The 14,166-nt window shown below is 54.1% G+C and overlaps 1 protein-coding gene across 1 annotated transcript in view; it reads right to left on the bottom strand.

Annotated features, from left to right (window-relative positions):
* Positions 1 to 14,042, bottom strand: part of LOC307070011 (BCL-6 corepressor-like) — a 23,506-nt gene extending 9,464 nt beyond the window's left edge. The window contains 14 exon segments of the mRNA XM_079728631.1: positions 119 to 318; positions 320 to 374; positions 885 to 1,064; positions 1,067 to 1,132; positions 1,135 to 1,212; positions 1,542 to 1,787; positions 7,166 to 7,352; positions 8,051 to 8,104; positions 8,753 to 9,267; positions 9,270 to 9,387; positions 9,391 to 9,497; positions 9,500 to 11,582; positions 12,534 to 12,612; positions 13,934 to 14,042. Coding sequence (XP_079584757.1) covers positions 119 to 318; positions 320 to 374; positions 885 to 1,064; positions 1,067 to 1,132; positions 1,135 to 1,212; positions 1,542 to 1,787; positions 7,166 to 7,352; positions 8,051 to 8,104; positions 8,753 to 9,267; positions 9,270 to 9,387; positions 9,391 to 9,497; positions 9,500 to 11,582; positions 12,534 to 12,612; positions 13,934 to 14,022 — 4,057 coding nt within the window. The 5' untranslated portion in view covers positions 14,023 to 14,042.
* Between the last annotated feature and the right edge of the window lie 124 nt (positions 14,043 to 14,166).

The raw sequence follows: 14,166 nt of genomic DNA, 5'->3' as shown, positions 1-14,166 counted from the left end.
TGACGTTTTCGGGGGAGGGGTTCAGGAAAAGGAAAGCTTTGTCCCCAGAAGCAGAGAAGTAGGCAGGCGGCATGTGCCTGCACAGGCCCGGGGGGCGGGGGAGAGCCAGGGGCAAGACGTACCTTGCCATCCGCATTGTCCACGTAGGAGTCCCCTGGCAGCGGCAAGCCCCGCCTGGGCTCCTGAGGGATCAAATGCTTGGTTTTGCACGGTCGCTTCCTGGATGGTTTCTCGCTGTTGTCCGTGTATTTCTGCGGCAGGGGCGAAGGCTGCCGATCCATTTCTTCGTCCATGCACAGCACATCTGTCAGGGGGAGAAGAAGCGGGCGTTACACAGTTGTAGCCGGTGAGGAAAGAAAAGCCCATTGTTAGCACTGATCGTTGGAGCAGCTTCAGTTTTTAAAGATATACCAATTATGTTTTCAAAGCACTAATATTTTAATTATCCCACATCAACCGGCAAATAGGCTAACCCACGAAACGCCAAATGGCAAGTCGCTTCAGAGGGCCGCAAGACAGGGCAGAAGCCAGCCCTTCGTGCGCTCCCGTCCCCACCCGTGGGGGGCCTGGGTGCTCGGGACAGGGCGACTGGGGACAGCCTGAGGCTGGAATGAGGGCACTGACAAGCGCCCGGGGTCACCCAAGACTTCCCTTCCTGCCCAGCCGCGGGCTGGGTGATGAGGAACAGCCCAGGAAGTCGAGCTCCCGCCTCATTGTCCATTCCATAAGGAAGTGTGCAGGCTGAAAGGACCTCATGAAGAAAACTCCCCGCTCGCCACACACTACTCTTGTCAACTTGGATGGCGCTCAGGTCCCCTCCAGGGCCGTTTCCCACAGAGGGCGGGTGATCCACCCTCCAGGAGCGCCCCCCGCCCCGTGCGTACCTTGTTCATTGTCACTGCATTTAAGGGACTCCTCCAACCAGCTTCTGTTGCTTTTGGCCTCTGCCCTTTTCCTGCCAGGTTTCTCTTCGGAGATGCTATTGCCCTGGGGGGTGACCGCAGGCTGAACCGCCTGGGTCACTTCCTTCCTGCCCTGCCGGCCAGGTTTGCTCTCTGCTCCCGCCGTTCTCTAAGGTGCAGCAAGCGGCGCTGCTTTCTGGGATGGAGCCCTGTTAATTCAATGCACACCTCAGGTTGGTCAGCTCACTATAATGTGGCTCTTCTAAGCGGTTAGAGGAACTGTTTGTCATTTCCCTCTCAGGCCAGTCAGCTAACGGAGAAATAACTACAAATTAATGAAGAAGCCCCCCGGGGCGGGGAACGAACTCTCTTACACATCACTAACAGGGGTGGGGGAGGGGAGGGGTGTGGTCACTGTGTTGGCTGGAACTTGTCACCAAGTCTCGGGAGGGGGCCTATTTGCCTTTGGCCACCTTTGGGCTCCAGCCCCGGCACCTGGCTTTGCGGGGGTGGGGGGTGGGGGGTGGGGAGGTGTGAGTGGCTCCCCCCAGGGCTCCAGGGTGGGACTGGAACTTTCCACTGCTCCGCTCCAGGACTTCCGTAGGGTGCCCTGCGGTCCCGAAGCGAAACCGAGCTCACCTTTGGAGACCCGTCTCCGCTTGGCTTTCAGCAGAGAGTCCTCCGGGAGCACAGTGGTCTCAGTGTGGTTCCTATCGCCAGACACCTTGCGCTTTCTGTTCAGCCGGAGGGTGGGGCTGCGTGACGCGTCCGGGGCCGCCTGGTCGGCGGGAGACTCTCTGGGGGGCTCCGTGTCCATGTCCTCAGGAAGATCACTGTCTTCTGGGGCTTCGAAGGGGTCAGGTTTGCTTCCATCATAGCACTCCCCTAGGGGAGGGGAGACAACCCGGAAAGGAGGGAACAAAGGTCACCAGGAGCAGGCAGGACCCCCATGCCCAAGGCAAACTGCTACCAACAGACCACCCCCCTTTGGAGACCAGGGGCCTCACACGCTGGAAGCACAAAACCCTCAGAAAGACGTCCCAAAGGAAGGACAGCTGAACACAACCAGCAAAGAAAGCAGAAGATGAGGCGTGTAGCCCACTCACAATCCATCCTTCAAGGGTCAAGGTGAGGCATCTACACCATCCCTCTACAGGCATGTGAGATAACTGCCTAACTGCTTAACTCTCCAAGGTGGCTTACTTTTAAAGGGGGGGTGAGTGACCTCACAGTAAGATCCAACCAATCAGGGCGGAGCTACAAATGACTATGGAAACAGCTGCTAGTCAACAAAAAAGGCTGATGTCATCAAGAGACCAAATAGCCCCCAACTGCCATCTACACAGACATGGCACCAATGTTCACTTGGGTCAGCAGGGGCGAGGGTGAAGAACAAGGGTAGGGAAAGAATGGTGGGAGGCTGGGAAGCTGGGGAGACCAAGGCAAGAGGAGCCTGGCAAAGGGAAAGGAAATGCTTCCTGGTGCACACACAAGGGTCAAGGGCAATTTCAAAGAACTCAACCAGATTGCTACAAGTCTGTCTGTCCTCTTTCCACACCCGTGGGGGGAAAAGCATTTCACTGCCATCGAGAGGCTGCTCCTATTTCCTGTCTAGGAAGAAGGCCCTCAGTGACACCAGTCACCCACCTGGCACGTCTCCACGCCTTCCTTCCCAGGCAACAAGCATCTAAGGACATTTCAAAGACAAGACTCCAACCCCCTTCATTGGGGTGGGGTTGGGGGGCGGCGGGCAGGGCTGAACTGCTCACACCCCAGCTCCGCCTGTGTCTCTCCTGCCCCCTCTGCTCAATCTAGCATCCACTTGGGGCTTTTCCTCCAATCACCCCAGCCTAACATCACTCCTCACTTTTGCTCTAGCCAAAGAAACAGTTCAACTGCTTTGCTAGTCACATTCTTTCTAACACACAAATAATTCCATAATGATCACTGTGCTGTTAAAGAGTTCCCCGAAGATGACCCTGTGTCCATCACCGGCCGGGGGTGGGGGTGGGTGTATGAGTTTGGTATTTCGTTAACACCTGAGCTAAGCTCCCACAGCCCGTTTTTCTAGATGAAATCATGGACACACCCCTCACATGCTGCTCGCATTCCTCCTCCTCTCCCTAGACCACTTCAAGTATCACTCCCGCTTCTGCCCAGCCGGCTGGTCCCCTGATCAGCCTCTCTTGGGGGCATTCCCAGCATTTAATGGCAGCCAGTTGTGGGGATGAACCTCACCCTGGCCTGGGCTAGCCTGACCTGTGTTCTCAATGGTGGAACACACTTAGCTTTTCTCCAAGGGTATCCCAAGCTGGGACAGGTCCCCATCTACTCTTGCCGGAATGGTGGAATCACCCCAACCGCGAGGGTCTCCTGCCATGGCAGCAGGAGAAACCCCAAACTCCTGGCCTGTGCTTACAGGTGATGCAGCCCAGGCTACCGCAGGCCCGGTGAAGACGGCGTGCTGCAACTCTCACTCTGGCTGCTCTGTGACCCTCTTAAACACTCGGGCAGGAATGGCGCCGCTTTACAATTCGGCCCCCTTCACTTGTAAAGTGGGAATGTTACTGCTAGCCTCCCTCCAGGGTGGGCTTCATAATCACGGGCCGGGCTCAGCACAGAGAAAGGCTGGAAAAATCCCTTTAACCAAAAGATGCCAAGACTTTCAGACCAGCCTGAATCTCAGGCCTGAAATGTAGGAAATTTTAAGAGGTGAGCCCTGCTGGTTACACCATTGGACTTCTCTGGTCCAATCAGCCTTCCCTAAAAGCTCCGTGGGAGGGGATCCATGGAGGAATGGAAGGGCTACCTTAAGAACCCCCATGTCCAATTTGAAAGTTTCTTTTTCCAAACTAGGTCCATCCACCCTTCCCCCAACCCCGGAGCCTTTTAGGGCAAAGATCTCAATTCCCCTCAGCTAAGGCCCCCCAAGACCTTACGCTAGTGTGACCTTACCCAGGCCAGTAATAACCCTGAAGGACACCCACCCCGACTGCCCAAGATGCCCATGGCCACCAGCTATGGGGTAGAGGCTCCGTGTCACTTGGAGCTTCTCAAAGACTGTTCTAACCACGACCCACAGGAGGATTACCCTTGAGGGCAGAAGAGATGGGGAGATAAATAGATACACGGGGATCCTAACCATCAGGCTTTGCCATCATTGCTACTTTTGGCCCTTCTAAAAGTGGGAAGCCATGTGCCCTTGGTCACTCAGTCTAAGCAAGATGTGAACGTGGTCCCTGCAGCATGGTCCTATGACTCACAGCACCTATATCCCAAATTCATTATGGTTGTACCATAGCATCACCTCACAGAAGCATCACCACAGCAACATTTACAAGTCACTGTGGCAGCAAAGCACCCTCACCACTGTTGAGCCATGCCCAGTGAGGCCTAAACAAGGTGAGAGGGTTCTGAGTTGCTGGAAGGCTCCCCAGGATTAAAATCCCCTTCTCTGTAGCTTAACTATAGCACCTCCAGTCAGGGCTAACCTTGTTAAAAGTTACACCCGCTACACAAGGAGTGCAGGGGATCTCTGTTCCAAAGTAGTTTACAAACGTGCAGGTGCTCAGCTGGAAGAGAAGTTCCCTGAGCAAAGAAGTTTCATGAAGCCCCTCGACTGAGGCTTCCTCCAGCTCCTGGCCAGGCACTGCCACTGAGCAAGTCCTAGGCCTGTCCCAGCCAAGTGGTTGGCAAGGGAGATGGTTACTCCAAGTTTGAGAAGGAAGGGACCAATGCCTCCTTGCCCCACCCCATCTTCAAATGCCACTGAGGGTTCCTAGTGATGAACTTCCAAGTCTGAGGAACCTCCAAACTCGTTTGGTCAACTTCCAAAATAAAAATTTCACTCAGCCACCCATGTGATCATAAAGAATAAATGAGTATCTCGGCCACTGTGTTTTCAAGTTAATTCCTTTTTTTAAACAAGCCCCTAGCAACAAGATGCACCCGCACCAGGACAACCAGGGCCACGCAAACAGCACCCACCACCTTGGAATCTCCTGGTCCCTCCATGGGTAGGGGCTGCCTCAGAAGGGGGAAGGCATCTTGAAGGCGTCCTGGACCCTCTCTGTGACCCCTGCCCGGCCCAAATCCCCGCCCCAGCTCCCATGTGCTCACAGCTCGGCTCTCGGCCACACCGACACCCATGAGAAGGACCTGAGCCCATATCAGCTCAAGACATCATGGCCCAAGAACAAGAAGGCCCATTCATATCCAGCTGAATGGAATGAACACCTGCTGTGCCTTGGATGTGGAGGCCGCAGTAAGAACAGTGGCCCCTTCAGGTCACCTTTCCTGACCAGCTATTTACAAACCCCACGTCTCTACAAGACAGAGGGTGGATGGGGAACCCACCTCCATTGCCCCAACCTTTCAAACGGAGCCCCTCAACTTCCCCAACCCTTCTCCTGCCCTCCCATGGTGGCGATTCATGGCTCACTGGGCCATGTCCCGGGTGCTCCAGGAAGAGACCCGTCGGTCGGTCTGAGATGGGAGGCAGGCGGTGGGGGGAGGGGGCTTTCGGAATCATCTGGGGCTCAGGCCCTGCTCCCCATCAGCCACACCGAGTTCTCGTCTCCACGCACAGCAGGAAAGACTGGGAAGGACGCACACAAACGTCTCTGGGAAGAAGGGCGGGTGAGGCCACTGAGACGTGAAGGGCAGCGGCCACCCTGGGTTTCGCCACGTTGCTGGAGAAAAGGGCGAGAAGACTCGAGGCCGGTTAACTGCCCGCTCCCTTCCTCCAGCCTCCCTCACCGTCCACCCACAACAGGCAGATCCCCTCCTCAGAAAAGTGCGTCCCCGTGAACTGGGCCTTGCCCGCTTTCATCACATCTCTCTGAGAAACTTCCCCAGGAGCTGAGTTATGAGGCCACTCAGGAGGCTAAGGGCTGCGTGTCCGCTGTGAGCACAGGCAAGGAGGGAGGCCTTCTTGCTGCTTCACTCCAGGGTGGCCTGGACCCTCCGTTTTTCACTCCAATCCCGAGGGGGAGGAGCTCGGAATCGTCTACTCCAGGCACATCAAGAGCCCCATCCCTCGGGGAAGGCCGCCACTGACTAGCCCCAGAAATCCCCTTCTACGGGAGCCACGTAGGACAAACCGGTCCCGGTGTGGCTTACCCAGAACCCTGGCCACAGGCCTTTGTCTGACCCCAAAGATGAGCTGGGGGAGGGCAGTGCTCCAAGCAGCAGAGAGATGCACACGCTGTTGCTGACCACAATTTTCCCGAACTGCATCAGGCACCCACGACCTAAGCGTGCGGGCGAACGCCGACCCTACGACTGGGTCCAAGGGCCTGGGCCTCCCAAACGTGCCCACCACCCCCAACTGTCCCGTCTCAGGAGGATTTCACGCCCACCCTGTCCTCGACGTTCACCTAGGTGCCCTCACTCACCATCACCGGTGAGGTTTCTGGGGTCCGGAGCAGGCTGCAGGCTACAAGGACGCACACTGAAGAAAGCGGGAGAAAGACCTCCACTTGCTGCCAACACATCTCATTAGCCCAGGAAGTCTCGAGGGCAAAGCCCGAAGTCAACCCCAGTGGGGGAGCAGCTGATGGGACCGCAGAGTGTGACTCGAGGCAAACACTAGCTTTCTCTCCAATTTGGCCTCCAAAACATAATACACCCCGTCTGGTAGGAAGAACGCCCTCGTTTATCCCACGCCCTTGGAGCGTGCTGTCAACTCCTAATGACTGCAAACAAGCCTGCCACAGAAAATAATTATGCTCATCTCTCTGGTGCCTTCATCAGCCCTCATCTCATTTTAACGAAACCTCTGCCTTTGGAGGGAGAATCCGAGTACTCTCCACTCCCTCCCAGAGGAGACTGTCACTCTGGAGGGTCTGGCTCTGGCTGCAAGTGTCATTCCACTGCTACCAAAAACCCGTATCCGTACCTGCTACAAAACAGAACACATACCTGCTACGCTGGAGGTCTTGCACTGCCATTCCTCTGCTCTACTGTATCAGACTATTACTAACTACAGGACTAGCATTTCTCCGGAAAAAGGAGATGCGTGCCAGGAAACAACATTTCATAGGTGCTTCACTCCTGGATGCCGCAACGCTCAAAAGGACAACCAGCCTTGCAATCCACAGCTGGGAAGGATGGCCAGAGCAGCCCGTTCTCCGAACAGCCAGCACCCAGACGCTGGGCCGTCGGAAGCGTACTGTTTCCTCTCACCTCCCTCGGCACTGGGAGCGGAACCGCCCAGTTCCCACCGACGTGGTACCACACGCGAGCCGCCTGGGTTCACTTACATGTCTCACTGTCGTTCTGGTCGGCAATGGCCTCCTCCGGGGCGACCGACTTTGGCTTTTTGTCCTGACTTCCTTTCAGCCTTTCCCAGTCAGCGGGGCTGAATTTGCGCACCTCGGAGTCTTTGGTCGTGGGGTGGCCACCTTCTCGCTCTTTCATCTCCACCTCTGAGAAGCGCATCACTGCACGCTAGAAAGAGAACAGAGATGGAAAAAAGACACACCTTACCACCAAAGCTATTTCACTGCCCTTACCTTAAAGGAAAGTATCTTCAAAGAAAAGTTTGCCCAAAACCAACCACAATTTATGATACAACTGAGATATTTTAAAATTGAACGATAAAAATGTAAGAGTGTCTATGTGTAACTAGTCACACACTCTTTCTTCGTAAAGCCATATGTATGTAGAGATATATGTGGTGTGTATGTATAGCCATACATACACCGTGGCATAGAGACAGACATTCTCTTTCGAAGGTAAATAAAACAAAACAAAAACACAACGCAAAGAAAGCGAAACAGGGCTTCCCTGGTGGCACAGTGGTTGAGAGTCCGCCTGTCGATGCAGAGGACACGGGTTCGTGCCCCGGTCCGGGAAGATCCCACATGCCGCGGAGCGGCTAGGCCCGTGAGCCATGGCCGCTGAGCCTGTGCATCTGGAGCCTGTGCTCCGCAACGGGAGAGGCCACAACAGTGAGAGGCCCGCGTACCGCAAAAAAAAAAAAAAAAAAAAAAAGAAAGCGAAACAAAAACACAACAGAAAAGAAAACAAATGCACAATGAATAAAGACGACCATGGCCCACAAACTTCCCTTTGTATATTTGGAAATGAAATTTAACTCGAAAGGTTTATGGAAGATTCTAGTAATAAAAATTTGAACAACTGACCTCACAGTAAGCAGCGGGTAGACATAAAATACTGTCCTCTTGTAATCCTTCCATCTATGTAATTAAAATGGGCACTCAATGCATCATTTAGATAACTTCATCCATTTTTATATGCATAAACCAATTTTTTTCTTAACATTGCAAAACAATTTGGCTTTATTTGTCTTTTAATTAAAAGTAAAATATCTTAAGGAAATTCCTATACAACATCTATCATTCACTAGCAAGTTAAATACATACTCTATCCCTTTAAGCAAGGTTTGCTTTGTTTTTTTTGTTTGTTTGGTGGGAAAAAAAATTGCACGAATCTCACAGACAGGCGGCCGCTACACACCTCCACCAAGTATCACGTAAGGCATTCTAAGCAGCGCTTTTAGGTATATTTGTTAACGTACAGTAACGGCAGAGAAATCAAAGCGATTGATAGGTAAATGTCATGCAGTCTTTTAGACATCCTTCGCAATAATTAAAACTTCCGTTATCAGCATTCGAGTGGAGTTCGCTTAAAATCTACAGAATAACTTAAAGTATCCACTTACGTCCCCTTACTGGACACATTTCAAACATTTAAATTATCCTAAGCTTCATTAACCAAATCAGCCCGGTGTCCTGCCCTATCATACCCCCGGCCCCCTCCTCTTCACACATTAAAAAAACCTGACAACTGGTCAGGCTCCTGAAATTCGGGTGGGGGGCGCTCACCTGCAATGCCCGCTGCTCCCGGCCGAGCTGACTGGAGTCTGCGTACAGTCCGGTAGCGACACACTTGAACCGGTCACCCACGTAACCAGCGGAGTTTGCGATTCTCTTTGCCAGCTTAGATGGCTTCGGGTTCAGAACTTTGCCATCGGTTGATCCTGCCTCGTCAGCTCCGTCTTTGGTGTAGGTGGGGGTGACGTCCACACTCGGTGGGGCACTGCCCACGCAAAATGGTTTGGGATCCTCTTGGGTTTTCCCGAAAGCGACCGCAGAGCCGTCGCTCCCCAGGGTCGGCTCCAGGAATGGAGTCGAGACCGGCGTCGCCAGGTTCTCCTTGTTGGTTACCGCTGGAACATTCTCCTTGTTTAAGCCGGAGACTGGCTGGCCCGGAGCCTGTTTGAAAGTATAGGCTTCGTGGAAGTCACTGATGCGCCCCAACTCCTCTCTCAGGGCAATGAAATTACGGTGTGGCTGTAGAGCCGGGTCAGGCGGGGGCTTGGTGGGCTCGGCACTCTGCTGACACTCTCAGCTGTGAAGCCGGGTTTGGACACGTTAGCGTCGGTTTTCGCATCTGGCTCTTCCCGGAGGAGGTCTACATAGACAAGCTTGTCACTCTTGACGACGGTCTTCCTTTGATTTCAGCTGGGGCTGGGCTTTAGGTTCTTGTCCGCGGGGACTTCTGGATGTAACTTGGTGCTGCCGGCTTCCAGCATCTCAGAAAACCGGTTCCGGAGGCTTGGATCCTCTCGTGGGACCGGTACCTCCTCTCCGGTTTCTCCTCTTTAGTGATCTCGATGGGCGTGTGAGGTATCAACATGGGATGCACCATGCCCAACCCCAACGCGTCCTGGTAGGTCACAAACTCCGGCCTGCCCGTGGGTAGCCCGTAGGGCAGTCCCGGCTTTGGGGCGAGGTGCCCAGGAAAGAGACTGCCATTGGCCAACAACACCGGGTGACGGTAGACAGGGCCTTTGCCGTGTAAGGAGAGGGGACTTATGGCAATGCCCTCGGGTGCTGGGTAAGGCTGGTAACTCCTGGGGTAGGGGATTGGTGGGGACCTGAACGCCTCGTTTGGTGAGAGAAATACTGAACTCGGCGGGAGGCCATTCTCATTCGCTTTGAAGCTCGGCTCTGGGTTGCTGGCTTTGGCGCCCTTGCTGCCGGTGCCGCCGCTGTGCTTGGCAGGTGTGGTCGGGGGCTGGCCCACGTGCTGGATGACGGATGGCGTGGTATCCACGGAGCTCCTGCTGGTCTCGCTGCCCTCGGCGGTGGCATTTGGGGCCGGCGACGCAGAAGCTGGGCGGCCGGCGCTCGACACCGACCCCGAAACCTTAGTGACCACGGCGTCGGCGGCACCCATGCGGGGACGCGAAGAACTGCGCTGCTGCGGGATGGCCCAGTCCAAGGCCTTGTTTTTCAGCGGCAGGTCTTTGCCATTGTTCTCTTCGTTAGGACTTGGCCCGGGCACCACCCAGGACGAGGGAGCCGTGCTAATGATCTCAGATCTATAGATAGCACAGCCATTTCCTGGAGGAGATAGAGTTTCTTTCAGAATCTCACTTCCGGAGAGCACTAGGCCGCTTCCAGCTCTGCTGTGAACCAGGACGGTGGGAGCCATCTTTTTCATGTGGTCAGCTTTGGAAGCATCTACATCCACCACTTTAGAGGACAAGTCTAGTGGCTTATCGGTGACGTCTTTGGTAACCGTCTGCTTCTCCAAGAGAGGAGGTGAGCTGCCATCTTTTCTGTCTTCACCTGCTGTTTTCCGGGTGTGCCTGGGAGCTGGCTGGGTGCTTTCGGCTCCTTCGGGAGCCTTTGGATACTTGCTGCTGCAGAGCCTGGCCACGGGGAACTCGCTGCTGACCGTCATGTATGGCTTCGACAGGGTGACCGAGGGTGAGGTGGAGATCCTGGCACAGTGCTTATGGAACTCGGAGTAGGTGTCCGCAGCGGGCTGGGAGGGCAGGTGGACGCGGGGTGAAGGCCGAGGCGAGGCGGGCAACAGGAGAGCCGTGTCCCCCGGCAGGCCGCTGGGGACCGCCTTGGCCGAGGGCACCCTAGGCTGCTTACTGCTCTGGATGTGGGGATACGAGCGGGAATCGACCGGGTTCCCAGGACGGACGCCCATCTTCCAGGGCAGGCTTTTGTCTGCGCAGTGGACCAGAGGCGGGATGGCTGGTGAGGCCGAAGGCGTTGAGAGTCTCGTGGGCGAGGCCAGGGATGATGGGATGTGGGGACTGATGTGGTGAGGTGGCGGCAGGTAGAGAAATCGCTCCCCATTGGTACAGACCGGAGAATACAGCGGCTGGGCCATGCCGTAGGACTGCTGAGGTAGCAAGGCCTTGTACGTGTTCAGGGAATACTTCTTTGGCGAGTCGACGAAAGGGTAGATGGCTGGCATGGCCCCCTCCATGTAGGGATTGACCCAGGGCAGCCGCAGGTAACTAGCACCATTGATGTTGAGCGGGCTCTGTTTGTCGCTGGCAGGTCTGTCCAAGCCCAGTGTTTCTGCCGTGGGGACAGCACTTTTTTGTATTCCGGGTGGTGTTTTGTATATAGCACTGAAGCCATTTGGGGGTTTTCCGGAGACAGCGGAGGCCTCCACCGTCTCGGGTGTATTCGGTTTGAACTGCATCTCTGGGTTTCTTTTGGAAGAAAACCCCAGACCACCTATGGTTGTGGCAGCCTCCCGCCCTTTCTCTGAGCCCAGTCCACACGAGCTAGAATAGACGATGTTTCCGGGGACACGCAGCCCTTCCCGATCAGGCCGGTGCGTGCGGTCCAGGCTCAGCGCTGCCAGCCCATCGATCCGATGGGCCGTGGTCGCGTCCACCTTCGCAGAAGAAGAATATGGGTATTACCGAGGACATGCCTTCAAAGCAGCCCATCCCAAAGAGAAACCGCCGACTAGCTCAATAGGACATCAGCCTCAACATCTGAGCCGAAACGGTTAAAAAATAAAGGATTCACAAGGTCTTTGGCCCCCTCCTCGCTTATCCAGAACCCTCCTCTGCCTGCCGCCTCACCTTTGTCCAACTAGTATCCTCAAAGCACGGAAAACGTTGGTCCCTTTAGACTTGAGGCCCCTGCATTAATTCAGTCATCTATTAACTCTGGAAGATCCACCTTCTCAGCAAAAATTCTTTGCTGCAACTGAGGTGATACCAACTCCACTGCTCTCAGAACCACCCTCGTGGGGTACAGAACTCGGACTCACCCTCCCCAGGCCCCAGTCAGGTTGGGGCGGGGCGATGTGCACTGCGTTTTTCCCGGATGGAGCTGGAGCGGGGAGGCGTTCTTTAACATAACAAAAACCAATCTTCAGGGGACAGCAAGGAATGAAGGACTTGAGCCGTCTCATTTCTAAATCAATACAGAGGCCACGGGTCAAACTGCAGTTGTGTCTTTTGACTTCCTCTCCCTGGTATCTGAAGACAGCTCTGTTTCATATTTTACTGGGAAGGTAAACCCTAAGGGTCTACTTGGAGGCTACACATTTATCCAGCTGGGAGCACTGATGTGGCACGTAGCTTATCGAAGAAAAGGCGGCACGTATCCCACCAGTCACCAGGGGACGAGGACGTAAATGGCGAGCACAGCCAAGAAAGCGAGCCAGGAAGAAATTGGGTGAGGCTTCCTCCTGCGGCCTAGGCTTTCTACTCAGCCCTGCCCTGAAACACCCCGCCCCGCCCCCAAAAGGCCCTTTAATGGTATGCAAATGAATGCACGATTGATTACAGATCACTGATACTCAGCACATCAACAGAAGCCATTCATCTCTTACCACGTTGTGATTCAAGGGATTTTCTTCCCTTAGTTCCAGTCTGGCCTTTGAAGTGTCACCTTCGTTTACAGGAATTTTCCTATTTAGAAGGACACACCAACTTCATGAAAGCATTCCTCACTTAATCCATCTTTCATAGATTGCCCCAGAATAGACCAGTTTCTAATAACTCCGTTTTTCCAACTGCCCTTAAAAAAAAAAAAAATCCTCCCCAATGGCCCATATTGAAAGTTGTCCCCGAATGGTGATTCAACGGGACTGGGAAAAACAAAGGAAAGGCAGGGCAACAGGGATGTGAAATCACAGATGCTACGTCCTCGAGGTGGGTAAGGCAGAAATTCTGCACAACCACGTCACCCTCACAATTTTTTCTCCAGAGAGGCCGGGCAGGACAGTCCGGGCTCTGCTGTCCTAGCAGACCCTTATAAGCTCTACCTGAGGACAGGAATGAAGTAATACAATGTCCAAAGCCAAAGTGGGGACCTCAAGGCTGGAGTCTGCGAGCTGGCTACATCAATCACTTCTGTGTTACCCGTGAGGACAGTCTTTCAAAACTTTTCCCCAAACAAAGTTAGGTACCATGTCCTATGAAACTGGTTTCCATGGTGATAATGAAGCCATATTTGACTGCCTCTATCAAAATGATGGGGGATAACACACTAATATCGTACAAATGTCAGCTGCTCCAGGGGATGCCGCACATCTGTGCCAGGCTGCTTGCGGCTGCCCCTGGAACTTGTTATCAGAGAGCATCGATAATGAAAGTGCTTGGTGCCAACTTCCAAATCCCCAGGATAAAATCACTGACAAGCGGCAGAGAGAAGTTTCATCATTACCCGGAAGAGCAGCTTCAATTATCTACTGCTTAGCTGCCTCTACCCCGCACTCCAAAATTACTGATGAGGAAGCATAACAGAGCTGCCGGGTGACTGAAACCAGGAGCCAGTGGCCTCGCTTAACAGGTGGCGGAGGACGCAGAGAAACCCTGGGCTTCAATGGTGTGAAGGGTGGCTATCGTCCCATTTATTACTGAGCAAACTATTTGTTTTAAAAGCACATCGAAGGCCGATCCACCTGGGCCCACACTCCTGACATTTAGAGTTAAAGCAGCATATAGACTGGGATTAATTCTCCTTCGTAAATATGAAATAATAAATTAAGGACGAGAGTGCACTGAAAGGCCGTTTTAGGGGCTAACCTCTTAAAGGGCGGCAATGCTTCGCTGAGCCAGGTTGCCTGTTAAAACTGTAAATCAAGGGCCACCAGCTAGGCAGGAGATCTCCCCCCTACCCCCTTAGGGCCCACTCCGGCTGTGAGGACATGAAGGGGGAGGCTCTGCTCAGGAGCCCTGGGGAAGGACCCACGCTCTCCCCAGGCCTCAGCCGGACACGCGCATTTACCTGTCGTCGCTGATCCCACACATGCGGACCCTCTCGCTGTTCATCCAGCTGTGAACGTTCCCATACGGGGGGGGTGGTGCTGAAAGCATGTCGTCTTCTTGGATGGCAGCTTTTCTTCAAGCGTCTAGTCTGTTTAAAACAAAAAGAAGCCCAGGAGGTTGAATAAAAAAGGAGCCAAAGAGGGAACAAGAGAAACCCTCCTTCTAGGCACTTCATACAGAATGCACTTGGGA

Source organism: Hyperoodon ampullatus, assembly GCF_949752795.1.
Source record: "Hyperoodon ampullatus genome assembly, contig: scaffold_453, whole genome shotgun sequence".
Classification (NCBI taxonomy): domain Eukaryota; kingdom Metazoa; phylum Chordata; class Mammalia; order Artiodactyla; family Ziphiidae; genus Hyperoodon; species Hyperoodon ampullatus.
Note: the sequence above shows the minus strand (reverse complement) of the source record. Positions and strands in the feature narration are given on the sequence as shown.